The sequence below is a fragment of the Apteryx rowi genome, unplaced genomic scaffold, assembly GCF_003343035.1.
Source record: "Apteryx rowi isolate R43461 unplaced genomic scaffold, aptRow1 scaffold_0, whole genome shotgun sequence".
In the NCBI taxonomy this organism is placed as follows: Eukaryota; Metazoa; Chordata; class Aves; order Apterygiformes; family Apterygidae; genus Apteryx; species Apteryx rowi.
Genome location: NW_020447195.1, coordinates 12,101,790 through 12,127,768, shown reverse-complemented (window position 1 = coordinate 12,127,768; position 25,979 = coordinate 12,101,790). Strand labels below are relative to the sequence as shown.

The following is a 25,979-nucleotide window of genomic DNA, read 5'->3' as shown; positions in this document are numbered from 1 at the left end:
TTCTCCTTCTCCCTGTCTCTCTCTCACTCTGTCTTCAGCTTTTGTACTCTGTCAAGCCATATTGATTTTGTTTGCTGATGTATCAGTGTTAGATGGCTGTAAAATCTGACAGTTAGCTTCATTTTTCTCTCTCCATTTTTTTTTCCCCCCTCCTGTCTAGACAACAGAGAATTGCTTGGGGAGCTGGATGGGATCGATGTGCTGCTTCAGCAGTTATCTGTGAGTAATTTGCAAATACCCTGTCTACCATCAAGAGACTCACAGGCTGGGTGTGAGGGAGTGGAGCAGATCCTAGGTGTAGCACTGTCCTAGAAATCTCTAGATACTGAAGCACAACACTGCTTTRTATTTAGCAGTGGCATAGTGCCTGAATAACTTCCACGCAAGCTTATTGACTGTGGTTGGTGAGGTTAATCCCTGTTTTACAGATATGAACGTTGAGGTACACAGAAGTTAAATGATTTTGTTATAACTATACAGAGAGTTGGAGATAGGGTTAGAATTTGGCTGTCTTTGACATTCTCCACGCCCGATGCCGGGGTGCATTGCCTCTATGATTTGAGCTAAGCGTAGCTAGTATGTTCTTTGCTCGCTTTTATTTCTTGAGCAGATGGTAGTATTGCCAGTAAGTTAGGGTGCTGTAGAGCAGATCCTTTGGGCATTATGCCCAGTAATAATAGTTTTGTGGTTTGTGTAATCAGTGAATATGCCTTTCCCTTTGGAGGCCCCCCGTTGTTTTTCAAGTCGTGTATTGAACTGCTGCTCATTTGGTATACAGTCAAGGCAGGAAAGGGGCAGTAGAACTGCAAGTGTGAATGCATCAGTGATATGTGTGGTTGCTGCTCTGATGACTGTGGGCTTATGCTTATCAGATGCTGAGGGCTTGTGATGTAAAATGTTCATGTATACGCTACATCGGTGTGGACCACATTGGGCCCTCCACTTTGGGGGAATTTTGTTTTGTTCTTTGTCATACAGGTGTTTAAACGACACAACCCTAGTACAGCAGAAGAACAAGAAATGATGGAGAATCTGTTCGACTCTCTTTGCTCCTGCCTAATGCTCAGTTCTAATCGTGATCGTTTCCTGAAAGGAGAAGGTCTACAGCTGATGAATCTCATGCTTAGGTAAACAGATAACTTTGATTTTTCTCACCTGCTTTTGCCCTATCAACAGACGTTCTGGCTAGATATTTATATTTTTCCCTTTATAAAATTTGCGTGTGAATAACAGTGTAGGTCTGTCTGGCAGACACCCAGTAGAAAGAATGCTATAGGTCAGGCCACTGATCCTCTAAGGATTTAAGACTCCTGTGAGGGTAGGAGGGAAGCTTGGGATGTTTCTAGGGAGAATTTTTTTTTTTTCTTTATTCCCCAGTTCAAGTTTCACGGTGTTGTGTAGCTTCTGAGATGGTGAGTTTGTGGATGTTAATACAAAAATTGCTTTTGTGAAATGAGCATAAATGTGCTCTGTCACACCTTGAATCTCAAGTGCTCCTCTGCTACCTCTTCATTTTTACTTCCTAGCCTGGTACTGAATTGTATCTTCTCTGAGTTGACTGGCTTCCTCTAGACCTCCGAATTGCCCACAGCAGGGGCTTTGTCTCACTTTCCCTGGTGTTCTAAGCTGCGTGCAGTGCCTGGTTAGCAAATGCCAACAAGAAATGATGTATTCCTGCGGTGCATGGCTGGGTGATGTACAGCAGCAGGGAACTGAATAAATAACCAAACGTGGATTATTCAGATAGGAACGCTGGGTTTTCTTGAGGCTAATTAAAGAAAGCCTCCAAAACTAAGGATGAGAGGGAAGCCTCCCTCTGCCACTCATACTAAGCTAGCCTTGCAGAACTAATTACTTGAAGTTCTTCTGCCATGTGGGTGGGACTTAGCGTTTCAAATTTTAATAGCTTTTTTCCCTTTTTTGGACTCTGCTGTTTACCATCCTCTGTACCAGGGCTTCAGCTGGAARATTATGACAAGAGGAAAACTTCTGCCTGGACACTTCCCCCCCCTCCCCCCCCCTTCGTAGTCATGAAGGAATTCTGAGGAACAAAGTGTGATTTCACTGCCAGCAACATCTGTGCTGCTGTTCAGCCTCTACATAGAGCTGAAGTTCTGAAACGTTGAACATGTGAATGTACAGTTGGAAGTAACYCTGGAAGTAGGCCCCTGCTGTCATAAGCAGTCATGCCATTAGTTGCATCCATTGACATAAACTGTTTTAAGATGGAATATGGATGTTTTCTGATCTCCATTGTGTCTAATTGAAGAGTTTTCTAAGACCTTAGTCTTTTGATGCTTAGGAATCTAATTTATTCTCCAGTCTGTATGAGACTGGTAAAATGACAGTGGAAGGAAAAAAAGTTCATAGAATATTTTTTGGAAGTTTTTATCACTACTCTTGTCTGATAAGCAGGGACTATGCTGACAATTAGATTTTTTTCTTTTTTTCCCTCTAATCTAGTTCTGGTCAGTAGAAAATTTGAAGTTGTTCTTACCTGGCTGTTTGAGCAAATAATGTGGGTTGATAGGCTGACAGATTCTCATCCCCAAACCAGCTTTCTTTTTGGCCCTGACTTGTACCACACTGCAAATCTCATCTAGAGTGAGCAGTGCCTAGTTGGACATAAAGGGAAAACTTCTCGCTCCTAATGATGCTTTCAGATTAGGATTGAAAGTGTTAAGAGGAAACCCTTATCGCTGATATGTGGTCTTCCTCTTTCCGCGAGCTGCCAACCTCTTTTTTTTAGTATTTCACACTAGTCATCCTGTTGGCATGCCAGTTCACTCCTGTATCATAATACACAATGGTCTTTTTTATCTTAATATTCATAATGGTTGAAATTTCAGGATCCTGAACCACCTAATCATGCATGTAATTTAAAACAGGTGAAAACAGTGAAACTCTGCATATGCTTAAAGCTATTTTCATACTTAAAACTTTGGCTGAGTCAGTCACAATGCTAGTTTCCTGTCCCAAGTTTTTACTTTTGATAGATGTGATATTTATATTTCCTTATCAGTGCTATAAATTTGCTTCCAGTAGGGATTACACAGACACAACTGTCTGTGTTATTTAAGTAGTTAACTCAGATCTTCAGAACTGCAAGATTGTGGTGCTTATCTCTAATGTGTCTTGGCATCTCTTGGAAACTAACTTTTCAGGTTTTAAGTGTTTCATGTTTTGACAGTTAATTAAGTTAAATTAAGTAGTAAGAGAACGATGTTAGAGCTAAATGCTCTACAGATCATCCATTTGGGATGATTAAGGTAAAAAGATGGTTTGTGGTGATGAATAGTAGCAATAAGATGCCGCAAGAAGGCGGCTACATTAGGAGGAGAAACGTAGAACATCTCAGCTGCTGCCATGGAGGTTATGTGCTTACGCAGGTCTTGGTGTGGTCAAGGGTAGAAAGCTCTGCTGGACGTAGTGCCTTCGCTAAATAATAAATAAATAAAAGTGCTGTGCACACTGGTTACTGGCTGTGTGAATTGGTGAGAAAAATAGTTTGAAAGCTTCAGGGGGTGTACTCTCAAATGCCAAAGTAAGATGTGTCTGAAAACTGGCACTGCGGGTTTTTTAATGTTTTAGTAACAAGAAGGTGTTAAATGGCTATTACATAATCTTGGGGAATTTTCTTGATGTATGTCTGGAAGCTCTTACAGTTGCTCAGATTTTCTTGGACGCTACTGCTTTGGTAAGTGCAGGCTAGCATTGTAAGTAGGGGTCAACCTTGATAGCTGTGGTCCTGAGAACTTCATGGGAAGATCATACTTCTGTACCTTCTTGATATCTTAGTGGGAAACAACAAAGAAAAGAAATGTCATTCAGTAGTGATTGACTACTTCATCCATAAACAGGACAGAATATTTTTCTCTTCTGTCTATATCCTCTGAAGATTGGGGGGGGAGCTGTTTTTTTTTGTTTTTTTTTTTTTTTTTCCAATTTACTTGAAGGAGGTTAATCATTGTACCATAGTCTGTGCAGATGAAAGGACAAATAAGCAAAGCTGAAAGTTTATTAATGTGATGTGAAGTAGATAAGCTGTATGAGAATAGAGATACCAGGCTTGAATCTGCATTACTGTCTTAGAGAATGTAGTGTTCTGTATCTAGTGCTTTCAAATACATTTAGCGATGCAGCGTTCCTGCATAGTTGTTCTGTTAATGGTTATGTGCACAGAACTTTAGAGAATTGTAGCATCTTTCAGCTGAACATTTAACTTAATGGATACTCAAGAGAATCCTTTGGGCAATAAAGTAAGGAAAATGGGACTAGTTCCCTTTATGCTGAGATTTAAACTTATGTCCATCAGCAAAAGATGCAGCTGTCTTGTGTGAATTTCTACTAGTTTATGGGGAGCCAGAAGTGGCATCTGAAAATGAGCATGATCCTGTTCATGCAGTTTGCATGCCTGACCGTAGAAAGCAATGACCTGGACTTGGTGCTGTGATCTCCGATTTGCACTGTTGAGGGGGGCTTGCAACAGGCCCTGGGAGTGCAACGTCAGAGAGGACCAGTCAGGCAGGCATGTGTGAGGTAAATAAAAGCGTCTAGGAGAAGACCAGATTAAGAAGGGCAGAGCTTGTGGACAGTAGAAAAAAAGTAGACAGTATTGAAGTAGGATGAGAGCAAGGATATATGCAATTATTCAAGGATTCACATCTCTGCAGCAGTGGAGGCTTGTTTGTTTTATGTAGTATCTTTATCAAAAATAAAATGTTTTATCARTAAGGTGGTAGCCACCAGCAGAAGGCTTGTGAATTTAATTCTATGTGACATTTTTTCTTCAACCACAATTCAACTTTATTTTATTTTTTTAGGTCAGGAAGCACTTTTTACTACTCAGTCTCTCAGCTCTGCCTTAGCAACCTAAATGCAGTTTACCTTAAAAAGCCAAAAGAGAGAGAAACAGAATTTTAATGTCAGTTTCCTTGCACACATTGACGGAAGCTTATTGCTTTTGTTGTAAAATTGTGTTATGGTTTGGAGGAGATGCTACCGCTGGATTCCCAGGGGAGGTGTCAAAAAGATTCCCTGTTGCACAGGAAAAATGCTTCGCGCGCTCTCARTCGTTAACTGAAGGCGCGTGTGTACGCATGTAGACAAATGTAGCAAAGGCAGTTTGCAGAAGTTTGCATCACTTGGACAACGTGATCTTCTATTCTAAAGCTATTCAGTAGCTTTTCTTGACCTCACAAAAGCATTTGCTGCCTCTATAGCAAAAACAAAGTGGGAATGGGCAACTCTKTACTGCTCCCCAGAGCTCAACTATAGCTATTTCAAGGTATATTTTTCATGATTATTAAAATCCTTTTATGTTTTCTTGTCCTGCTGTTCCTAATCACCCCATAGAAACTTAGAATGTCTGTGCACTGAATCTTTTGGTTAATTAAACAAAACCATTTTCTACAGCACTTGTCCAGCAAACCTAGTATTTTGCTTTTGTTAGTATTTTGGAAAGTGAGAGATTGTGTTATGCTACTGTGGAAAGTCCAAATAGTGTTACTATCTCCTCTTTTTAAATTAATAGAAGTACCAGAAGAGTGTTCTCGAATACAGTGGTATTGAAAGGAGAAAAACAATGGTTACTAAATAAAGTTGTAATTCAGAGTTCTCTGTTAAGACTGAGGTCACTCCCCATTTGGTGATACTCACGTATGCTTGTCTTTGAATTAGTGTTCAGCTAAAAGTTGCTTGTGACTTCAATAAATGCAGATGAGACTAAGATAAACTGCTTGCCCTTCAGTAGAATAAATATTTCAAGTAAAATCAACTCTAGACAGTACAGTCAAACAGCTATTGATCTCTAAAAGCCTGAACTTAAGCCCAATGAATATTCCAGAGTTCAGCTCTCTGCAGCCTTCCTTAACTGTTGATCAATATGCAATTACTTGCCCTGAAAACATTTCTTATATTGTCTAGCCAAAGGAGTACTTTATTTCTAGCTTCCTGTATAGGAAAGGTGGTGTATATTGTGGGGGAGGGTATCAAACTCTTTATACTATTTTATACTACTCTTCACTGCATAGTTAATAGGTAGAGCTCACTGTTGCACAAGATTTGAGTTGAGTTTGATACTTTTAACAACCACTTAATGCACATCAAAAGTATCGGTGGTTGCAGTGGACAAAGTAGCTTCTTTAGGATAGGATGTTTATGTGAAGTTTGCATGTTGTTATGGGTTCACAGAGACAGGTCTCTAAGGGGAAGATGTTTTCCACAACTCTCTGGAGCTTGGGCTTCAGAAAGCTCTGGGCTGCTTTGAAACTTAATTTTAATCTGATGCTGCCCCTGTCGTGACAGGAGGCTGCTGATGGACGAAGCCTGTGTAGGGAGCTGCTGGGTTCTTCTCCGTGTGCCGTGTTTGCACGCGAGAAGGCTGGTCCCGCACCGCGGGGTTTCAGGGGGTGCGTGGCCGTGACGGGTGCGCAAGGGTGGCTTGCGTACGTATGCCAGCCTCTTGGCTACCTCCTCGATGAGAGGACTTGAGTGATGTTTTGTTCTTTACAGTTTCTTATTCCACGCTCACCAAAAAGAACTGAGAACCTTACAGTAATGCYGTGTAGCTAATGTGTGTCTGAGGATAATTGTTCTCTCATTGTCTCCCTAGGGGAAGAGCACATCTTGTTTCTGTGGGGATTTATTTTTAAAATATGCATATAGCTACATATTTGCTAGAGAACAAATTGTCTCTTGGAGAAAAGAAAGAGGAGATTACTATGCTTTTAGAGTGGAAGGTGGTAAGGCTTGTGACTGTCCTATACCTAAGGAAATTTATTCCATAATTGGACTGGCCTTTGAGAAAGCTGTAGATTCTCATTTTTCAGTTCACATTAGCTCCCACTAACATTTACCTGATCCATTCATTTTATAGACTGTGTTAGTGGCTGCTTTTTCATTTCATGTTTCACAGGGTATTTTACATATTCTCTTGAATTAATTATAAGTTTTTGTTTCTTATTTGAGAAGTATAGATTTTTAGACATGATTTTCAGAGTGTCTGTCTATCATGAATATGAATCGCCAACATTAACATTCTGAATTTTTATTAAAGCAGAATAGGTGAAAATCTATCTGCTTGCCTCCAAACATGATTTCTGGAGACAGGATTTTCTTCGGTATAGCTGATGTCACTACCAGCAAGAAAATCTTGGAGAGCTCATTGCTAATGTTGTCAGCTGTTGCCTTRTAAATACCAAACTGGGATCTTGGAATGTAATGACAAGTTTTAACTCAATTTCAGCCCAGAGTTACCTGATGGAATGGTGATAAGTGATTATCATTGCTTTTGTGTGGGAAGTTTATTTACATTTATTTTTAATACAAATAGTTATCTTTAAGCTGGTTCATTGTTCTGTGATATCCAGAAGGGTGTAGGAGATGTACTTTTTGACCCAAAACATTCCCAGTTCTGTTTTTGCAAATCAAAATTGGATATAGGCAACCAAGCCGACCACAATACCCTCCATTTTGAAAACCAAATTCCCATCCAGAAATAGTCTCATTTTAGAGTTAGTCAAATTTTCTTCTTTGGCAAAAGAAATCTCTTTATGATAACCTTGTATTGTGGGTACTTCGAGATGTCAAGGATGACTCATTTAAAAGTCTGTTATTATGTTACAGAAATAATTTTGTGCAAACTTTTCCAATAAGCATACAGTTAATAAAAATGTGTGTGTGTGTCTCTCTCTCTCTCTCTCTCTCTCTCTCTCTCTAAATATATATATACACACACACACACACACACACACACATAATGTCCTGTAAGTGTGTACAGGTTTGTAGGGCATAGCTTCACATAACTGTGACCTTTGTCAGTGGACCTTCCAAAGCATCCTAGTATATGGACTTTTTTGTTTGTTTGTTTGTTTTGCTCTTCTCCTTTCATGCTACTGTGAAACACATGTTACTGTTTTCAAGTCAGAGGATCTTTAAAAACAAAGGATATTGTTATGGGAATGCTGGAGGAATAATGGTAGTTTTCCATCTGGTTTTCAAATGTCATAGATTTAGAATTGTTTTAATGATTTCTGGCTTTCCTGGTTTGGAATCCTCTCCACCAGAAATTGAACTAAGCTTACTCTTTCAATAAATGGAATTATCATTAATTCTAAATCTGGATCCTTTTGGTGTGACGTTATTTATCTTGTGTACCCAACCCAATTTTCCCTGCCTGTTTTGTGCTACTATTTGTAAGGTGGTGAAGAAGTACATCTGATATACCTAAGAGAATATTTTGTCCTCCACCATGGTTTTGAAAAGAAAGTATTTGTTGATATGTTTTGGCTTTGGCTTTGCTTAAAGCTTGTACTTCATACTTGTCTTTGTCACATTAATTTTCCCTTTTTGTGCTGTCTTATTGAAGCAGTAGTTCAAAGCTAGTATAAACTGGCTTTGATCCAAAACTCCTCATGTCCCTGAGATGTTTAACTGAGGCTTTCTTTCACAGAGAGAAGAAGATTTCCCGTAGCAGTGCCTTGAAGGTACTGGACCATGCCATGATTGGACCTGAGGGCACAGACAACTGTCACAAATTTGTTGACATTCTTGGTCTGAGGACCATCTTTCCACTCTTCATGAAATCACCCAAAAAGATAAAGAAAGTTGGAACAACTGAAAAAGAACATGAAGGTAGGCCTGTCTCTAGATCCTTCTTGTTGTGATGGAAGAATGAATGGGAAGTAAGTATCTGCAAAGCCTGCCAATAAGGAGATAATGAGTAAATCACCAGTCCTTTCATTGCTCCTCCTGCGGCTTTCAAATCTAGAATAGCCTGTGCATTCGCTGTTGCAGTGCTAGCTGTTGATGACACAGCTGCCCTGCTTGTTTCAGTATCAGCAGTTCCTAGTGATTCCATTTCATGTACTGTTAATAAGTTATTTTACTCCTGCACACTCTGTTTGAAGCTCTGCCTCTTTGATGCAAAACTCTTTTGAAAAGAGTAATGAGGCAACTACAAATGTCATCTCAAAAACAGTGTTTTCCTGGCTCTGAGCACTGAAGTGTGACTCAATGAGCATCAGGCATTGCAGAAAAACACTACACACACTTAAAGTTCCTCTTTTCTACTTTTTTTCCTCTCTCCCCTGGAAAACTSTGCTGTAACAGAAATCTTCTGTGGAGTGTTACTGCAAGACCCATAAGCTGAACTGAATCTTGGGTCAGTCCCCTCCTGCTTCTGATGATATTACCTTTTTCCATTTTGTTAATAATTGACTACATTTTGGAAGAAAGTTTAAATACTGCTAACGTTGCTTGAGATTTTGTGCCAATTCATTACTATAAAGGATGAATATTGTCAAAAACTGAAAGAGGTATGGGTGGATCTCAGACTTGCCTAGTATCCATCTTTAACTATTGTGGTAACCTGGGGGAGAACAGCAAGGGAACAGCAACAAAATGGGATCTCTAAACCCAGATACAGTGAATTAGTACAGTCTTAGCAACTAAGTTATAATCAGATGTCTTGATATTCTCAAAAGCAAAAACAGAGAGAGATGCTGCCTCCTGCAGACCTACACTGAGCACTGGACTAACATCAGTTGCTTTCTCTCAGGACTGGGTATCTTCTTTCTTTGACATAGTGAGTGAAAAGCTGCAGAGCAGGTGGCGATTCGGGGTGTGAGCCTTGTACTTCTTCTGATTCTCCCTAAAAGAAGGGGTAGTATTGAAAAGTGATAGATTCAGTAAGCAGCTGTTTTCTTCTTGAAAAATGTGCCAGTGGTGAGCTGGTAACAATACATTTGCTTTAGAGCACCAACATTAGGAAGTTGATAACATTTTATTAATGAAGGCAATGGCTTGGCCAGACAGCTCCTGGCAGGCTTGTTTAGGCTGTAATAGCTGCAGAGATGAGCTCTGCATCCTGAGTACCATGGGACTGAGAGGTGGAGATGATACAACAAAACAGGAGCTGGAAACACTGTGGGTCGGGTGGGTGTGCGTGTCTGCTATTGCTGCTTTCCTAGGGCATGTGCTCGGGGAGGGAAGGTACTTGCCTGCAGCCCGGCGCCACGCGTGGTAATGCTTACACAAAGGTTGCCAGTTCTGGCTCCCTTATCTATCTTGTATTGTGTTGCTTGTCTTTCATGGATTATGGTGAAGGAAGAAAYGCTGTCTTATGTTACTGGGGTTTGCGTAATCAAAATTGCAGAGTGCAGTTGCACTCAGATGATGGATTTAGGGGATGTTTTGAAATCTTAATTTGAAGTAGGAAAATAAGGCTGTTTCAGTCTTTTTAGCTCAGGCAAGAGTACGAGCTTCAGAGCAGAGAGATCTGGTCTGTTGCCCATGTCATTGACTTAATTTTTCAGTTTGGGGAAGTGAGTTAACCTCTGTCTCATCTGTTTCATCTGCAATCTCCAGATGAAACAGATATTGCCATCTTGGCTACTGTGAGGATTAGGTAGTAGTTTGGAAAGCCCTACAGAGGGGTCAGGTTATTAATTATTTGTGTTAGAAGGAAAGTAAATCTGCCCTCTGTAAAGCAGAGCGGTCCTTGCAAAGTACCTTCACATCATACCTCCATCTCATTAATACTGAGAAGAAATGGAGGAAATTAAGATGAGTCCAGAAATCAGTTTTATTAAAATAAACTCTCTCTAAAAAGCTGTGGTAGTAAGTCCAATTTTCTTTGTTTTGCATCACTGGGCAGATGAGYTAGTGAATTTATAACACTTGAAGTTAATTGAGATGTTTAACAGGGTTCGCCTGGAGCCTGTCAGAGGCATTGTCCTGATGTGCATATAAGCAGCATAGTATATACCCTTACTTGGCCAAATGTTGCACCAGCAATACAGTAATTATTCTGTGCTTGGGGGCACTGCTGTTTGGTGGTCAGCCGTTATAAGCTACTGATTGAACAGGAATACTAAAATGAATTCTTAGTGCCCACTTGTTTTAAGGGAAATCATACAAGTCTAGAACGATTGAGAATTAATGCCCTCTGTGCTGTGTTAATTCTAGGAACACATTTTTTTCCGTACATCCTGTTTATTTAGCAAGAGGAATGCTAATTGTCAGTCTCTCCTTGTCATCTTTTCTTGTAAAAAATTTTCTCCTGTATTCAAACTCTCAAAAACGTGATGATCCTCTTCTGCTAGGAAAGTGTTCATGTGTATGTCAAATGAAGAAACATATTTCTTTAAAGGATTAACTGGAATGGCTTTGTAACAAAAGTACCAGTATTTAAGAAAAAAAAAAAAAAAACAGCAATTTAAAGGCCTTTGCACTGTGAACAGATCCACATCGCACCTGTTGCTATTGAGACTGCATCCAGATAGTCGTTAGCAGTTACACTGCAAAGTATGAAAACCTCAACGGGCTGTTAACCTGAGAGCCTAATTACGACGGCTTAATTGACAACCTTGTTAAAGCGCTTTGTCGTTGGGTGAGGCATCAAACAGCTCTGTCGGTAGCGTTTGTCCACCGAGACGCAGCTGCTGAGCCTGTCTTAACGTTTCCTTTGTTTGTAGTTCCTAAGTGCTGTCAGGTTGCAGGTACCACCATTAGCTGGGGCTCGGTGGGCCCGAGGCTGCTTTAACAATAGTTAGCTGTAGAAATGCTCCTCGCATTGGATATCTGATGCTTCATCTTTAGAGCACAAAATGTTTCTTATTTTTTTGATGTTGGTGGGAAAATACTCTTCCCATTGTCTTTATTTTAAATAGATATACTAGTAATGTTGTTTTTCACATGGGAGATAATGTGTAAAGTAGTGTTTATCTTATTGTCTTGAAGGTCTTGTTCTCGATATGAGTTTTTTTTCAATGTGGCTTGGCCAGCTTTCATTTATTACAAAACTTTATAATCCATATTAAATTTGATTAAAAAAAAATAAGAAATACATTATAAGAAGTTATTTCTAATGGTGTAAAGGTGCCAGTGCTGGGTGAGGAGTAACTACATTTTAGTCCTAAATTTTGCAGGTGCTGTCAGTGTTTAAAATAATTACATAGGGTAGCATGTGACCAATTTTAATCCAAACTGCAAATATTTAAGCTTTATATGCATTTATATAATTAAGGAAAAAGGGGAAAATTTCCTTACCATTTTTAAGTATGATTTGAGCCTAAAGATTCGACCAGCGGTGTCTAACTGCCTACACAATCTACACCTGAATTTTGCCTGATTGGACAGATCGTGATATATGGCAGAGGGTGTCAGGTTGGGGAGAAAAAGAATCTCATATGAAGCAATTTCATTTTTCTGAGGTAGTGAAGCAATTCAAACAGAAATATTTTGCAATTCCAAACCGAAATGTAAGGGCTTAGAGTTTTCCTCTGTCTGTGGGGTCAAAATACTTTTGAGTATCCAGCCCGGCTGGCCAGTCTTAGAGAGACGGGCCAGTCGTTGTACAAAATAGTGTTTCTTTGATGTGGTCTTGTGGGTGTGATTGCTGGAATCTCAGCCCTGCTCAACTGACAAAATTATGGGGTAGAGCATTACACTTCTAATTTTTGCTGAGGTCAGGGAGCAAATGGTTGTATTTTTATATGCTCTTTTCCCAAGGAGCAGAGTATCCTTTGCTTGAGCATCCTCCTCTATTTGCTGTAAAGACCACAGAAAATAGATGAAGTGTATTGAATTGATACTTGCCAACTTCTTAAATATGTACTTGCATTTTATAAATAGTGAGTTTCATTAGTTTTCTCAAACAATTACAGCCTGAGTTACTTGGCTGACATTAGCCAGGCCTTCTTAGATACTGCTTGACATTGTTTGGAGCAAAGGAAAAGGAGAATGAAGTAAAGCAGGTGATGGAGAATTAATGAGAAGTATTACTGCAGAAGTGCATGTTTGATTCTACTAGAAGCTCAGTGTTTGTTTTTATGATTGACTGCTCCCTGTAATCTTACTGATTAAGGATTATGGTCCCTCTGCAAGTGTAATCCAGACAGGCTTCAAGTTGGCGACCGAACACAACATACAAGGTACAATATAGCGTAGCTTTGCRGTAGTCTTTTGTTGGTGGATAATGTGCAGGTGAGTAATATATGGGAGGATAACATAACCTGCTTATAGTGAGTATTGATAGAAAGGTAAGAGCCAAATTTTGGAGAAAAATGTACTCTTGATCAGTCTGAGACTGGGACTGCATTAGACACTTAGGAGATAATTAAAAATGTGTGATCTACCATGTTAAGGGGGAGACCCATGAGTTCTGATGGGGCACTTGAGAAGAGTCTGGCTATTATAGCTTTAGTGAAACTAAGATGGAAAGGCAACGAGACAAGTATGTAGCATCTGTGATTACAGAAAATAAAAGTGAATTTGGGTCTGGGTAATTCTTGGGATAAATCTAGGGTAAGATTTGAAATAATGTTTTTTGTATTGTAAGCTTTGAAACACATTGGGAGATGCTGCAAGAATGTCTGTTCCTGAGTGCTGAAATGCTCACCATGAAAATAATAAAAAGCATAAATTCTCTTTTGGGGGAGGGGGCAGGGGGAGTAACAGAGAATTTCATCTGGCACAGAGCTRAGAGTCAGACAGTGTATCTTACTTGTCCATAAAGATAAAAGGATTTTTGTTGCTAAACAACACCAACAACAATCTAATGGAAGTGTTGGATGCTAACTTGAAATTCTTGGACAGCCTCAGTGAGCTAAAAATGGGAAAAACAAATTCATGGTGAATTAGAGAGTCTGTGGTGAAGCAATTGTAACTTGTTTGATAGGGCGTATATTCTCTCTTTCTCTGAACAATTGTTTGGACTCTAGTTTTGCTCACTTGCAGAGTCTAATGAACTATAAAAGGATGTTTGCTCAATTCATCTTAATTTAAATGCCTTCTCTTGACTTAGATGTCAGTTTTACTTAAGAAGACTTAATTTGATAACCTTAGAACTAGTTCAGCCAATTTTCAAATGAGAATTTCTCTCACTTTGTGTTTTTTGTTTTTTTTTTTTTTTTTGCCTCTTCACCCTCTTAAAAAAAACTCTTTTGGAGACATATAGCTATACATTTCCTTTAAAAGAATAGATTTCTTACTAAATACACTCTTGCTCCATTGTAACACACACTGAAATGTAGCAAAGCCCTTAGTTATGTAGCAGGTATTCATTCCAAGTTCCCTGGGCATGGAAAGAGTGAAAAGGCTATAGAAGAATGACCTGATAAAGCTCATCTCTATTAAATGAACACCTTCAGTTAGCCAGAAGAAAATATTTTTCATTGGTGGTCTTCTGAAATGAATACCTACTGAAGGCATCAGTCCGTTTAAACAGGACTTTATTATGTCGGTTTATTTTTACCATTAACACTCCAGAATACAACAGGAATTTGTTATTTGAATGAGTCATGATGCTGAGTACAGTGTTAAATTTATCTTAATTAAATTTAACATTCTCTGTTACAAGAACATCACAAAAATAAATTTCCAACCACTGAGGAAAGAATTTTGACTTATACTCAGCATGATAGTTGGATTTCAGCTCACGAGGGACAACATGTGCATACTTTTTTCAGCCTTTCTGGGCGTCAGTTTACATATTGGTAAAATAGAAGTATTTCTTACTACTGTCAGACGAGAGTTTTCACTGCAAAACATTTTGAGACACTTGGGTGGGGTTCTCTTTAAAAGTGCTAAGTATTAATGCATGTGAAAAGAGGTAGGCATACTGGATGCTATGGCATTTAAATAGCATGTCCTTAATTCCACTTGCAATTTCATAATGAACCAAAAAACGAGTGGGGTGCGAGAGTGGCAGGCCTTCCATGACTCTGCAAGTTGCATTGCAATACCTTTCTTTGAATGCATTTTGTATACCTCAGTAAGTGTGGAGAGGAGAAACTCCAGAAGTCGGCTCCCTGAGCACTCCTCGTCTCCTTTGGATTAGGCTGGGTTGGATGCCTAGCTGGATCCCAAAGTGATTCGGCAGTATCGGCCTCAGTGCTTCATGGGGGCTTCTTTCCTCTCTCAGCTGGGGAGCTGCGTTATCTATTAGCCTCTGCTCTTGGTGATGGGATGTATTCTTGGCATAGGGAGGTGTGTTTGAGCTTCTTACAGACAGCTTGTTCTCAAGAAAAATAGGCTGGCCTCCACTGAGTGAAGCCTGTGGGTTTGGTGCCTCTCAAGTCTTGATTTTAAATTCTTCAAGTGATGGCAGTTTCATCAGACTTCCTGATAAACTGCTTCCAGAGCTGATCATTATTACTGCTGGGGGGGGGGGTTGATTTTGTTGTTGTTGTTATTATTCTTGTTATGCTAAAATCTGGAGATGGAGTAAAAGACTGTCAACATGGAAGTAACATCCTGTAGCAGATGCTATTTTGTTAACTGCTTTATGTTTTGGAGACTAAAATCACAGAATCTTTGCTCATGGATTGTTGTCTTCTAACAAAGCAAATAGTATGGTAGAGAACACCGAAACAACTGAGAGAAGAGGAAAAGCAACTCATGATTACGTGTTCATTAAAAAGAAAAATGACCCTCAGTGAATACTGAGTGGAGGGAGGGACACGTGCCGGAGAACTCGCACAGTACGTAGTAAATATCCCTTAAGTCTTTTTCAGGTTATAAGTATACTTTTTATGTTAGGAAATCATTGCAGCTAATGCGTGATAACTCATTGCTCAATCGCATTCAGATGGTCAAAGATGGAATGGATCACTGAACTGAAAGTTAAGATCTAATGCTGTTCTAGTTAATAGCAAACTGAGGTCTCTCTACGCTGGCAGTCGCAGTGCGGAGAGGAGATAATCTGGCTGATCCTGGCACAAGCACGCTGATCTGAGCAGGACTAAATCAGACATGTGGCGTTCTTTGCAGTGGTCACACTGCTTCTAATGTGTCAGCAAACATGTTTAAATCTAGCTGCAGGATTTCTCCTGTAAGAGCAGTTAGTGCAAGCGGCCTGTCCTTAGGATGTGCTAGTTCTTCCTGCAGTTTTTGGTGGCAAACAGGCTTGAAGCCCCAGAGTTTTGTGCACGAATCCATGAAGGGTAAAAGTTTCTGAAAGAAGTGGCTTTTTTTTTTTCTTGCACTTTCCTGCTCCTGATTAGAAACCACAACTTATCTTAAGAGTTCTTTACAAGGCAGAAGGCTTTTAAATTTGTTTTAGTGAGTTCATCAGAATATCTTTCTCTTCCACCAATGGCTGCTGTCACCTCTCTGGTTCCCAGAAGCGCGCACCTTCCTGCCTTTCTCCAGGAGGATGCTCGCTTTTATCTGCGTCAGTATTCCAGTGGAGTGTGCTTGTGCTCGGCTCTGCCTGGGAGAGCTTCCTCCCCTGCTAGGCAGATGTCCGTTATAATGAAACGTTAAAAAAAAAAAGGGGGGGGGGATAATAAAGGCAGAGGAGTGTAATGTTGCAGCTTGATTTGACAGGACCTCCTGCTGTTGCAGCTGCCAGTGCCAGCCATGGAATAGATTAATCTGTATTCCAACACGCCACAGCTGAAGTCAAGATCGATGTAATTAGGGTATTTTAAACACTGCTTGCATTCTAAAGTCTTGCGTGTCTGTCTGGAGTGGAAAAGGCTCTGGAGAGTCCAAGCCAATACTAGTCTAAGGAGAACTCTTGATGCAGATGGAGCATATGCAGCATGACCTGCCTAGAACAAACGACGCAGTTCGCCTTGCGTATCGCGCTGAAATGGGCAGGGCCCGACGGCACCTCAAGTTACAGGTACTTGCTGGATAGGAAAGAAAACAGTGTTATTCAGTAATAAGAAAGAGAAGTTTTTGTCTTCATGTATACGTGAATTTGCGAGCTCCTGGGGTGTTTATACTGAAAAAAGTTATTCTCAGCTGCCAGCTGATAACTTTCTTCTTAGTAAAGGAACCTTTGTTGATGCTGTGTCTGACTCTGAGTTTCTTTTTTATTTTATTTTTTTCCAAAAGAAATACATACACACACACACACACACACACACACACACTCACACTCTCTCGGTCAGTCAGTGGTAGAACCTGGGGATAGGCAGCAACCTTTGCCTGCAGCCTTGTCTGCTTCCCTCCCCGGCAGCAACCCTTTCCGGGCAGAAGTTCCCGGTGCAGTCCGAGTTGGTCAGGCTGCCCGAGGGGTTCCTGAGGGTCGTCTGCAACTGGAGGAATGCTAAAATGTGGCCTGAGAACAAAGCTGAGCAGCGGCAGATTTTACTTTGAGGGATTCAGAATAGCAACGGTTGCTAATCCTTTTCCAAAGATCCCACTGAGAGCAAATACAGGGGTTATGCTCTTTTGTTTTTAATTTTGCATATATGAGATGTATATTAGCGCAGTCCACTGGAAAATGGCAAGATCCCCACGTCTGCAGAAAAGTGCGTGTTCCCAGGCTAACGCCTCTTGCTGCTTACTGGTTATGTAGATACTTTAACCCATCAAACAGTGGATTCAGACACTTACTCTGTAGTACTTCTCTTACCCCAAGATTTGGCTTGATTTTTGGCTAATGTTCTTGTGGTTTTGCCACATAGATGTTGGTGTTTGTTTGGCCATGAATTGCATTACAGTGTAATTGTGACTGGAGGGGTGGATATGAACCCCACTAGTACATTTTAAGAAGCTGATCAAGGAAAAAGTTTAGTTCAGAAACATTTCTGTAAAATAATTTTCAAACATTTGGGCCAGGCAATTATGTATTTCCTGAAGTGATGTGTATAAAGAATAACCTCAAGCGTTCTTAAGATACATACTTTTCTTTAGGCTTCTCAGTAGTTTTAAGGATTTTTATTGATAAACATATATAACCATCTGCCTGTGAGCACCAAAGCAAAAATGATGGCTAAAATGTGTTTTCTTGTGAAGGAACATTGAAAAAAATAATGAGGATATACACCATTGGTGAGAATACTACTACTAAAATACAGTGTCAACACTTCCCCCTAAACAAAAGTTGGGGGGGGGGGGGAAGGAATGAAATATAGAGGAGTAACAAGATCAGTTTTTGTCTGGAGTATATATTTTATAATTGGAGGCATTCGCTTTTTTTTTTGTCAGAGAAGTGATTAATATAGAACTTGAATGACTTGTATGAATACCCTTGTAGGGAACAGATGCTTGATATTGGAGATCCCTTTAATCTAGTGAACAGAGGCAAAACCAGCCAGTTGACTGGGAGTTGAAGCCAAAGAAATTCAACCAGGAAATAAAATGCGAATTTTAAACAATAAGTAGAACCAGCTATTAGAGTAGCTGTCAAGGGTAAAATATAATTTAAACTGTAACTCTAGGCAAGGTGTTTCTTTAAAAGGTAAATATGGGTTTATCTGGAAACTGTAGCCTTGATGCAGGAGTTGCTTTGTGAAATGCTTTGTGCAGTTGTGCCTATGGTATAAAAGAGGTTGGACCTGATGGGCACAATGTTCCTTTCTGGGCTAAAAAACCCCTATGAAAATAATTCCGTTGTTTTCACTCTGTCACCAGATCTGTTTGTGTTTCCCAGCTCGTGGTCCCACCTCCCTGGGTACTACTAGAAAAGGGACCTGAAGGTCAGGAGCCAATGCTCAGTGTGGTGGTAGGTTAAAAAGACTTTTTCTGTTCCCAGAGTAACTGTGCTGCTCAAATACCTGTGACAAGTCCTTAAAGGAAAAGAAGGGAATGAGAAGCTCGTCAAAATGGGAGAATGGGTCATTGCATATTAGGAGAGACCGTAATAGCTGCATGGAGCAGTCTCTGACCAATACCCTGATTTTTCCTTTTTACTCCAGGCAGAGTAGGTGAACCCTAGTAGACTGGAACTGCTGATTTCCTTCTAAAGCAGAACAACATCTGTTAGGATGTATTGGGGGGGGGGGGGGGGGAACAACCCACAAACCCCCCCCCCCAAAACAAAACCTTTTTTTCATACCTTTTTTCACCTTAAGAAAATAGAATCTTGCAAGGACTTTGGAGGCTTTTGCAGTTTTTTGTTTTGTTTTTAATGTAGACATCTAATTTGATATAGTTCTTGTGGAATAACTGTTTCTCTGCAGCAAGAGCCTGCACTGACATATCCAGAGCCATCCTTCACCTCCATGTTATCCTGTCGAAATGACAGAGCAGCTGAATGGTGCTGGCCACCAGATAAACCTGTTATCTCCTCTGCTCTTCCTGCCAGCAGCTCTCCCAATCTCTTTGGTATGTGAAAAATTGACACCACCTCAGGCAGAAATCTGTTTCTAAGGAAGCTACATTTATAAGTAGCTAATGAAATGGTGTGTGCGCGTACGTGTATATATCCTCTTCTGTTTGCTGCCCTTCCCTAGTATGCAGATAATCTATGGGCAGACCCACAACTTGGGCAAGCGGCACTTTAGCCTTTGAAGGAAAGCTTAAGCTGGCAGGTAATGCAAACGCTCCGTGCAAACAGGTAGATGCCGCTTGTTCTTTGTATGCTAGTGCGATTGATCAAGGCTTCTCGTGGCTCCAGGCTAAGCAGCGCTGTGGAAATGCACGTTGAAATGGTTTAATGGCAATAAGATGATGATCCCTCTCCTCTGTATATCATATTTTTCCTCTCTGAAAATAACAAACCTTGGCACCCCTTCCTCCCTACCCCCACCTTAGGTGAGGAAATTTTTGTAGCCGCTATTTTTCATCAGTCTTAATCGACAAGATTAAAGTGAAGACATCTTGGAGCAGTTACAGTTTTGAATATATTGAAATATCTGAAACATGAGGTCTGTACTTAATGCAGACTTGTAGGCAGAAAGCAATACCAAATGATTTGGCAGGGGAGAGAAACTGGTGCCTCTGTCATTTGCTCTGTGCCTTTGTGCTCGGTTTTATTTCCCTATATTAAAATCATGTACTCTTTGATACCCTGCATCATTTCTGATGTTGGCATATGTTTTGCAAATGATTTACATCTCTGCATATCCTGTGCCCTTGTAAGAGTGATGTAAGGAGTGCAAATGAGTGCTGTGTATGTCCCACAATACTTTCTTTTCACGGAGGAAAACAAGACACCTTTATCTTCTATGGGTTCCTTCTGTGAACTCAGCCTTGTTTCCAGAAGTGAATCAGTTCCTGGGTGGGTTCCCTTTGCCTTTTTTTTCTTTTGTTTTTTCTTTTTTTTCTTTCTTTTTCTTCTCTGTCCAAGACATTGTTCACTGGCAAAATGAAAAAGAGCCAGAGCTTGTGACAGTTGCAACTTGAGGGCTTGGTTGGAAATATGTTTCAAAACCAGTATGATTTTATACATGCCTTTTATATAAATTGCATATAAAACTGGTGGATCCTTCTGAAGAAACAAGGACACAAAAGCACTTTTTCTACTTCCCTGAAGTCTGGTAAAGCTGAATACTAGTTTTTAAAGAAGCATAATACATCCTATAAGCATAAAGTTTTGGAACAGGGCATTTTGCTTCCTTGCTTTCTAAAGCGAAGAGCTCAGTACACAGTTATGAAATGCTCTTTTGCCTGAACTCCTTGAATGTGTTCGCTGCTTTGCAGAAACTGGCCTTTGATAAGGGAGCGTACCATATTTTGTTAGTAACAGTCTAGGAGAGATTCTGCTGTGATGTTTGTTCGAGAGGATCTTCTGAAAGAATCTTGCAAGGCATTAAAGAAGCAGTGCTGGGTGGCCCTTCAGGTACACCCTTTGATAGCCTCTCTATTGAGGGACATCTGCATTCGTAAGAAAAGAACTACTTAGAGCTCTCTCCTGCTGTTCAGGAGGAGACAAACATTGTTATAGATTTGAAGCACTTGGTTCAGTCACCATTCAAAGTGAAATTTTGGTTGGACATAAACACAGATGTTATCTTGTATGTGTGCTTGCAAAGTTGACTCTGCTTGGCTCCAAGGTTTGTGCTGTAAAATATGACCCCCCTAGGTGGAATCTGGAAGACTGTATAACAGATTTATTTGATCGTTTCTTGTTTATTGTGGCATATTCATATTCAATTCACCAGATTTTCTGTAAATAAGAGTGCTTTGTTTGAGGATTTTTGTCTAGCTAATAGCAATTAAGTCTCTGCAGGAACTGTACACTGGCACAGTTATTCCTTTCTCAAGCTTTTCTATTTTAATAGCTGTTTCCTGCTTGGTGACCCAAGGGTGATTTGAATGACAGTATCAGCTTCCAAATGAACCCTGGTTTGGGGCCAGTGTTCCTTTTAGCCACAAGGGAGGAAACAAAGTGCTGTGCCTTTAGCTGTGATGGCGAATGCCAAAACAGAATGTGTGCTGCTAGGCAGGTATGTCAGCCTGGGGAGCTGAACTGAAGTAGAATTTGTGCTTTATTTAAGTTGCTTTTCTCAGGATCGCTGTTGTTAAATCAGGCATATGCCCAAACAGGATCAGTGTAGCAAGTGTATTACGGTGGAATCCAGAAGAGACCTTTCTAGTTTGGTTGTGATGGGAGAGGAGCTGTCTGTGTGTTGTCTGTAAAGACAGCTTACTACTTAACTCTCTGTTCTGTCTTCTATCCCTAACGTGATTGGTAAGAACCAGGCTTCCRCTTTCAAACAGTTGCATACTGGAGTGTTAGTAGTAAGTTTAATGGCATGTTACAAAGAAAATAAGCCCCTATTTCTGATCTCAGCATGCAATTTTCATTATGTACCTCCAGAACATGTCTGTTCCATCCTGGCCTCCCTTCTGCGAAACCTGAGAGGGCAGCAAAGGACACGGTTGCTGAATAAATTCACAGAGAATGACAGTGAGAAGGTGAGTGTGCTGAATATTTGTTTGCACTCTCRGGGCTAACAGAGTGGGGAAGATGCTTGATAATGGCAGGATGCCTATGTACACTTCCTAAATTACTAAAAACAGTTGTTATATCTGCCTATAAAGAATTGCATGCACACATGCCCTCCTTCTCATTCCCTCCTTCTCATTCATGTTGTTATCAACAAACAGGAGAACTGGAAATGCCTTTAGTGCTTGGCCTCCTGGGTCATAGATGCTTTTGTTTCTTGGTGCTCTTGCATGTGATAGTCATGTTTCCCAGTCCTGGTTGTGTGTCTCTCTTGAAGCCTGAGCACATAACACGTGTGGTATTACATTGCGCTAGCTCTGTGGGACCAGGGAAGTACGGAAAGGTGCCAGTTTTTTCTAGTGAAGCTCTCTTGCAGAAAGCTTAGGGATTGCTTTAGTATACACTTAACATTCCCCATTCCTCTCCTAGAATGCACCATACTAGCGGTGTTTAGGAAATTCTTCCCAAAATATTTACGTGGTGGTTGATAGATCAAACAGCTGCAACACAGCAAACAGCAGTTCTTACAAACCAGTAATTCCCATGGGATTTGTAAATTCTACCACTAAGATAATATCCCTTCCTCTGTATTCCTCCTCAGTGCGTTTTTAAAGGTGTTCAGTTGCAGAAAATTTTCCACTACTAGAAAGGTTTTCAGTTGCTTAGTCCAGTACAGTGAAGCTCAGGAGAGCCATAACACATCTGATACATTTAACAGATGCTTGGTCATATACAGCATAGGCAGAAAGGTCCGTTTAAGAAACCAGAAGAATTGGAGAACCACAAAACAGGAGAGCAAGCAAGCTACGGACATGTGTCTATTTGTTTCTGTTTAGCTGGAGTTGATAAGACCATATTGTGATATGGGATTCCATCCAGATGCCTGCAGACTCAGCGTGCTCCTCTGTCCAACACTTGCCCCATCCTCCTGTAACGTGCTCGTTCTTGTGAGTGACGGAATTGCCTGTTATTTTGTGAAGACTGCAGCTGGGAGGAAAACAACATAGCATGAAGGATTAAGGATGATTGCATTGTTCTTTTATCTTGCTTAGGTCTATCTCTTCTGCGCTTGCAGGTTGATCGGCTGATGGAACTGTATTTTAAGTACCTGGATGCAATGCAGGCAGCTGATAAGAAGATTGAAGGAGAGAAACATGTATGTATTACTTTGTTCTATGCATGTTGCTAGCTCATGTCTGTGATACCTCATTCTCCTTTCAGTTCTTAACTCTCTTGCAGTGACTGAAGGATTTCTTTTAATTTAGCTTATTTGACTTGGCTCCTTTCTGCATGGCTTCTTGCAAACAGCTGAATGTAATCTCAACAATGGAGTGATACCCAAATGTCGTCTGTACAGAACTTCTGGCGCAGCCAGATCATTCTTCTGAGCCAGGCCTTCATACCTGTGCTGACTGTTATCTCTTAATTCCTGTTGCCCCACTCTCCAACTTCTGGTTACCTCAGATAAGACTGAGGTACTTTACAGCAAGTTCTCCTGGGTCATTTCTTAGAGTGGATTTCACTAGGAGGGCCTAGATCTATGCTGCAATCTGCCTTTGCTTTTACTTGGCTGAAATCTGACTTGGTTTGGCAGATGGGGAGTAAGTGAAATGCAGTGAGACAATTACATGATAATGTTCAAGGCCTCCTACCCTGGTCTTTAGACTTCTGATCAGCTGAGGGAAGGCTTCTATTTTGATTAGTTAGATGGGGCTGTAGCCAAAGTCTAGTGTGCTCTCTGCACACCAGCAGTGAATCGTTTTGAATGACATGAGCTTTGGTACCACATAGTACTTTCTTGGAACTGAAGCTGGAACAGACTTTTTGAAAGAGAATGAGCTGCTGGAGTCAGGAAGCAGCTTGCAGAGCTGTTAGTGAGTTTGGCCTGCTGCCTATGAGATTATCTGTGTCAGCGCTGAGGAGGGTGTGAAAGTGATTAGCAGTGACGGAGAGCAATCGCTGCGGGCACTCTCCGGTACGCAGGCGAGCGCGGTGGGCCGCAGGCTCCCGCCCCCCCGAGCCTCTGACAAACAGCTGTCTCTGCAATGCCAAGGCTGTTTCACTGGGCACCGGCAAACATTCAGAGGGCATTAGAGCTCAGCAGCATTGTTGCTGCTCAAAAAGGCACAGGGGTGAGTGATGAATGGAGTTGCTTTTGCTGCCAGCATTCAGGCTCCATATGGACAGCTGCAGCTTCACAAATGAATGGTGGCTGGAAGCAAACAGCCTTTATCCTTTCCTGTTATCCCTCCACTTTCTATTCATCCTTCTTAGAACAGAGCAAGAAATTATTTATTTTTTACATTTCAGCGTTGATGTGTGTGTTTTAGAACTCGGAAAGCAGAGCTAATGCTTCTGGCTAAACTCTTGCAGTGTATAGGCAGCTGCTATATGGAGCCCTTAAATASAATATGCAGAGCTCATGTGTGTAGTACCTTTGATCCAAAAAGATCCTGAAGCATTCTGCAAATGTTAACACCTGTAGCAAACAGCAAGCTCAAAGCAGGGGGAGTGAAGGGAATTTGAGTCTGAAAAGGCTTATTTAGAAGCCCTTTAATTAGTATATATTTAGTATATAAATTTATGTAGAAAATGGGTTGATATTATTTCATGGATTTTCAAGCATCTATTTTCATAGATTAAACTGAACAGGAACTTCCTTGTGTGCACAGTAGGACCACGAGGCTAATTTGACTCTGTAAGGTTGTATAGTGCCTCTCAGATTCCGACCTCTCACATGGACAAGTTGAGCTGCTTTAGGCTTGGCTGTCTCCTGAGAGAGACTTTGGGGGCTATTGTGTCCTTAGAGAAGCTGTCCCACCATGGCAGAACTGTGCTTAGTTCTGCTTGTGCTGTGGCTTGCCGTGTTTCCTGGAACATGGCAAAATGTGAAACTGGAAGAACTTGGATTTTCCTCTCGCACTCAGAAGGCTGTTGTGCTTTTGCCCCACTGAAGGGCTCTGTAGGCTAGAACGGCTAAGATAAGTGGATCTCCCAATTCTTCTCTTACTGGTGCTAATAATAGGATTTAGCCTTCTACAGTGTATTTCAACAGAGAATCTTAAAGCATTTTACACGGATTATCTCATGCTGCATGTCACCCCTGAGAAGCAGGTTTGTACTTTGCATGTGGAGGACATCTGTTTTTTTTTTTTTTGTGTATGTGTGTGTGTTGTTTTTTTTTTTTTTTTCTCCAGAGCAGAGCTGTTCAGAGTCTATCATTAGAGACTGGAAGACTAGAAATTTGGAGCGCTAGTCCAGTTCCAATCCTGATCATCTCTAAACTCCCCTGATGATACTAAGCATGTCACTAAGCTACTACTTTTTGCTTTATCTCTCAACTGTAAAAGGAGGATACAGATGCTTTCTTCTTTTGCAGAGAAACTGAGATTAAATATACTAAAGTATGTGTGGTGTGTTTGTTCTAGTGACAGGTCCAGGCAAGTGCCATAGACTTGAATTATGTCTAGTACATTCACCGCATCCTCCACAGCTCCGCTTTTCTCCCCAGATGAAGTGATTCCCAGCAGAACTAAAATCCTCTTCTGTTTCAGCATCTCATGCCATGAGTTGTCTTAAAAAACTTATTATTATTATAGTTGCTTTGTAAGGTCTTTTAAGCAGGGAGTGCGCCATCACAAATGTTTTGTACGCTATCTGATGCAAGGGCCTCCAGTGATAGGGAAGCCTACAGCAGCAATATATATATATTTTTTCTTGTTCTGTGTGTACTGGCAGGGCTATGACCTAGTGAACAGCAGGTCAACAAGCTACTTCTTTGAAGGTCTGTCTGGATATTGCCCGAGAACTCTCTTCCTTCATAAGATAATTCAGTGCAGCAGGAATGGGCCTATAGGTTTACCAACAAATCTTGACGTAAAATATTGCTTCCTGAGAATGCTGATTCTCTCCTTAGGTGGAGGAACTTCCATATAGGCATAAAATTGTCCTTCAGTCTCGAAGAAGATATTGCCTTTATGACCCTCTGGATCAAGTGTAGAGGAAATTGCTCAGGAACTTAGCTACCTTCCATTTACCAGAGTGCATCTCTCAAGGGAGGCCCAGAGGTAGATCACTGCATTTCAGAGGTATTATTTCTGCTTTCCAAAAATAAATCGCCTTTTTCTCCACATCCTGAGGGGAGATAAGAGTACTGGACACAATGTGCATGAAGTGTGGTGTTGAGGCTCCTTTCCTAGCTTGGAATGTTTTTGGAGTATTGATTGCTTTGTTTTGTGGCTTCCCAAAATGGTCAATGGAAAAAAGCGTGCTGGGGTCTGAAATGGTTCAAGTGGTTTTCTCATGCAGAAGTAGGCAAAAACCATGATTCCGTCCTTCAGATCAGGGA

General features: G+C 40.7%; 1 protein-coding gene across 3 annotated transcripts in view; it reads left to right on the top strand.

Annotated features, from left to right (window-relative positions):
* CTNNBL1 (catenin beta like 1) overlaps positions 1-25,979 on the top strand; it is a 64,369-nt gene that overhangs the window by 24,699 nt on the left and 13,691 nt on the right. For all 3 annotated transcript variants that reach the window (XM_026056374.1, XM_026056395.1, XM_026056386.1), the window contains exons 9-13: positions 161-219; positions 979-1,127; positions 8,453-8,634; positions 21,503-21,600; positions 22,707-22,787. In XM_026056374.1, the coding sequence (XP_025912159.1) occupies positions 161-219; positions 979-1,127; positions 8,453-8,634; positions 21,503-21,600; positions 22,707-22,787 (569 nt within the window). The remainder of the gene's footprint in view (positions 1-160; positions 220-978; positions 1,128-8,452; positions 8,635-21,502; positions 21,601-22,706; positions 22,788-25,979) is intronic.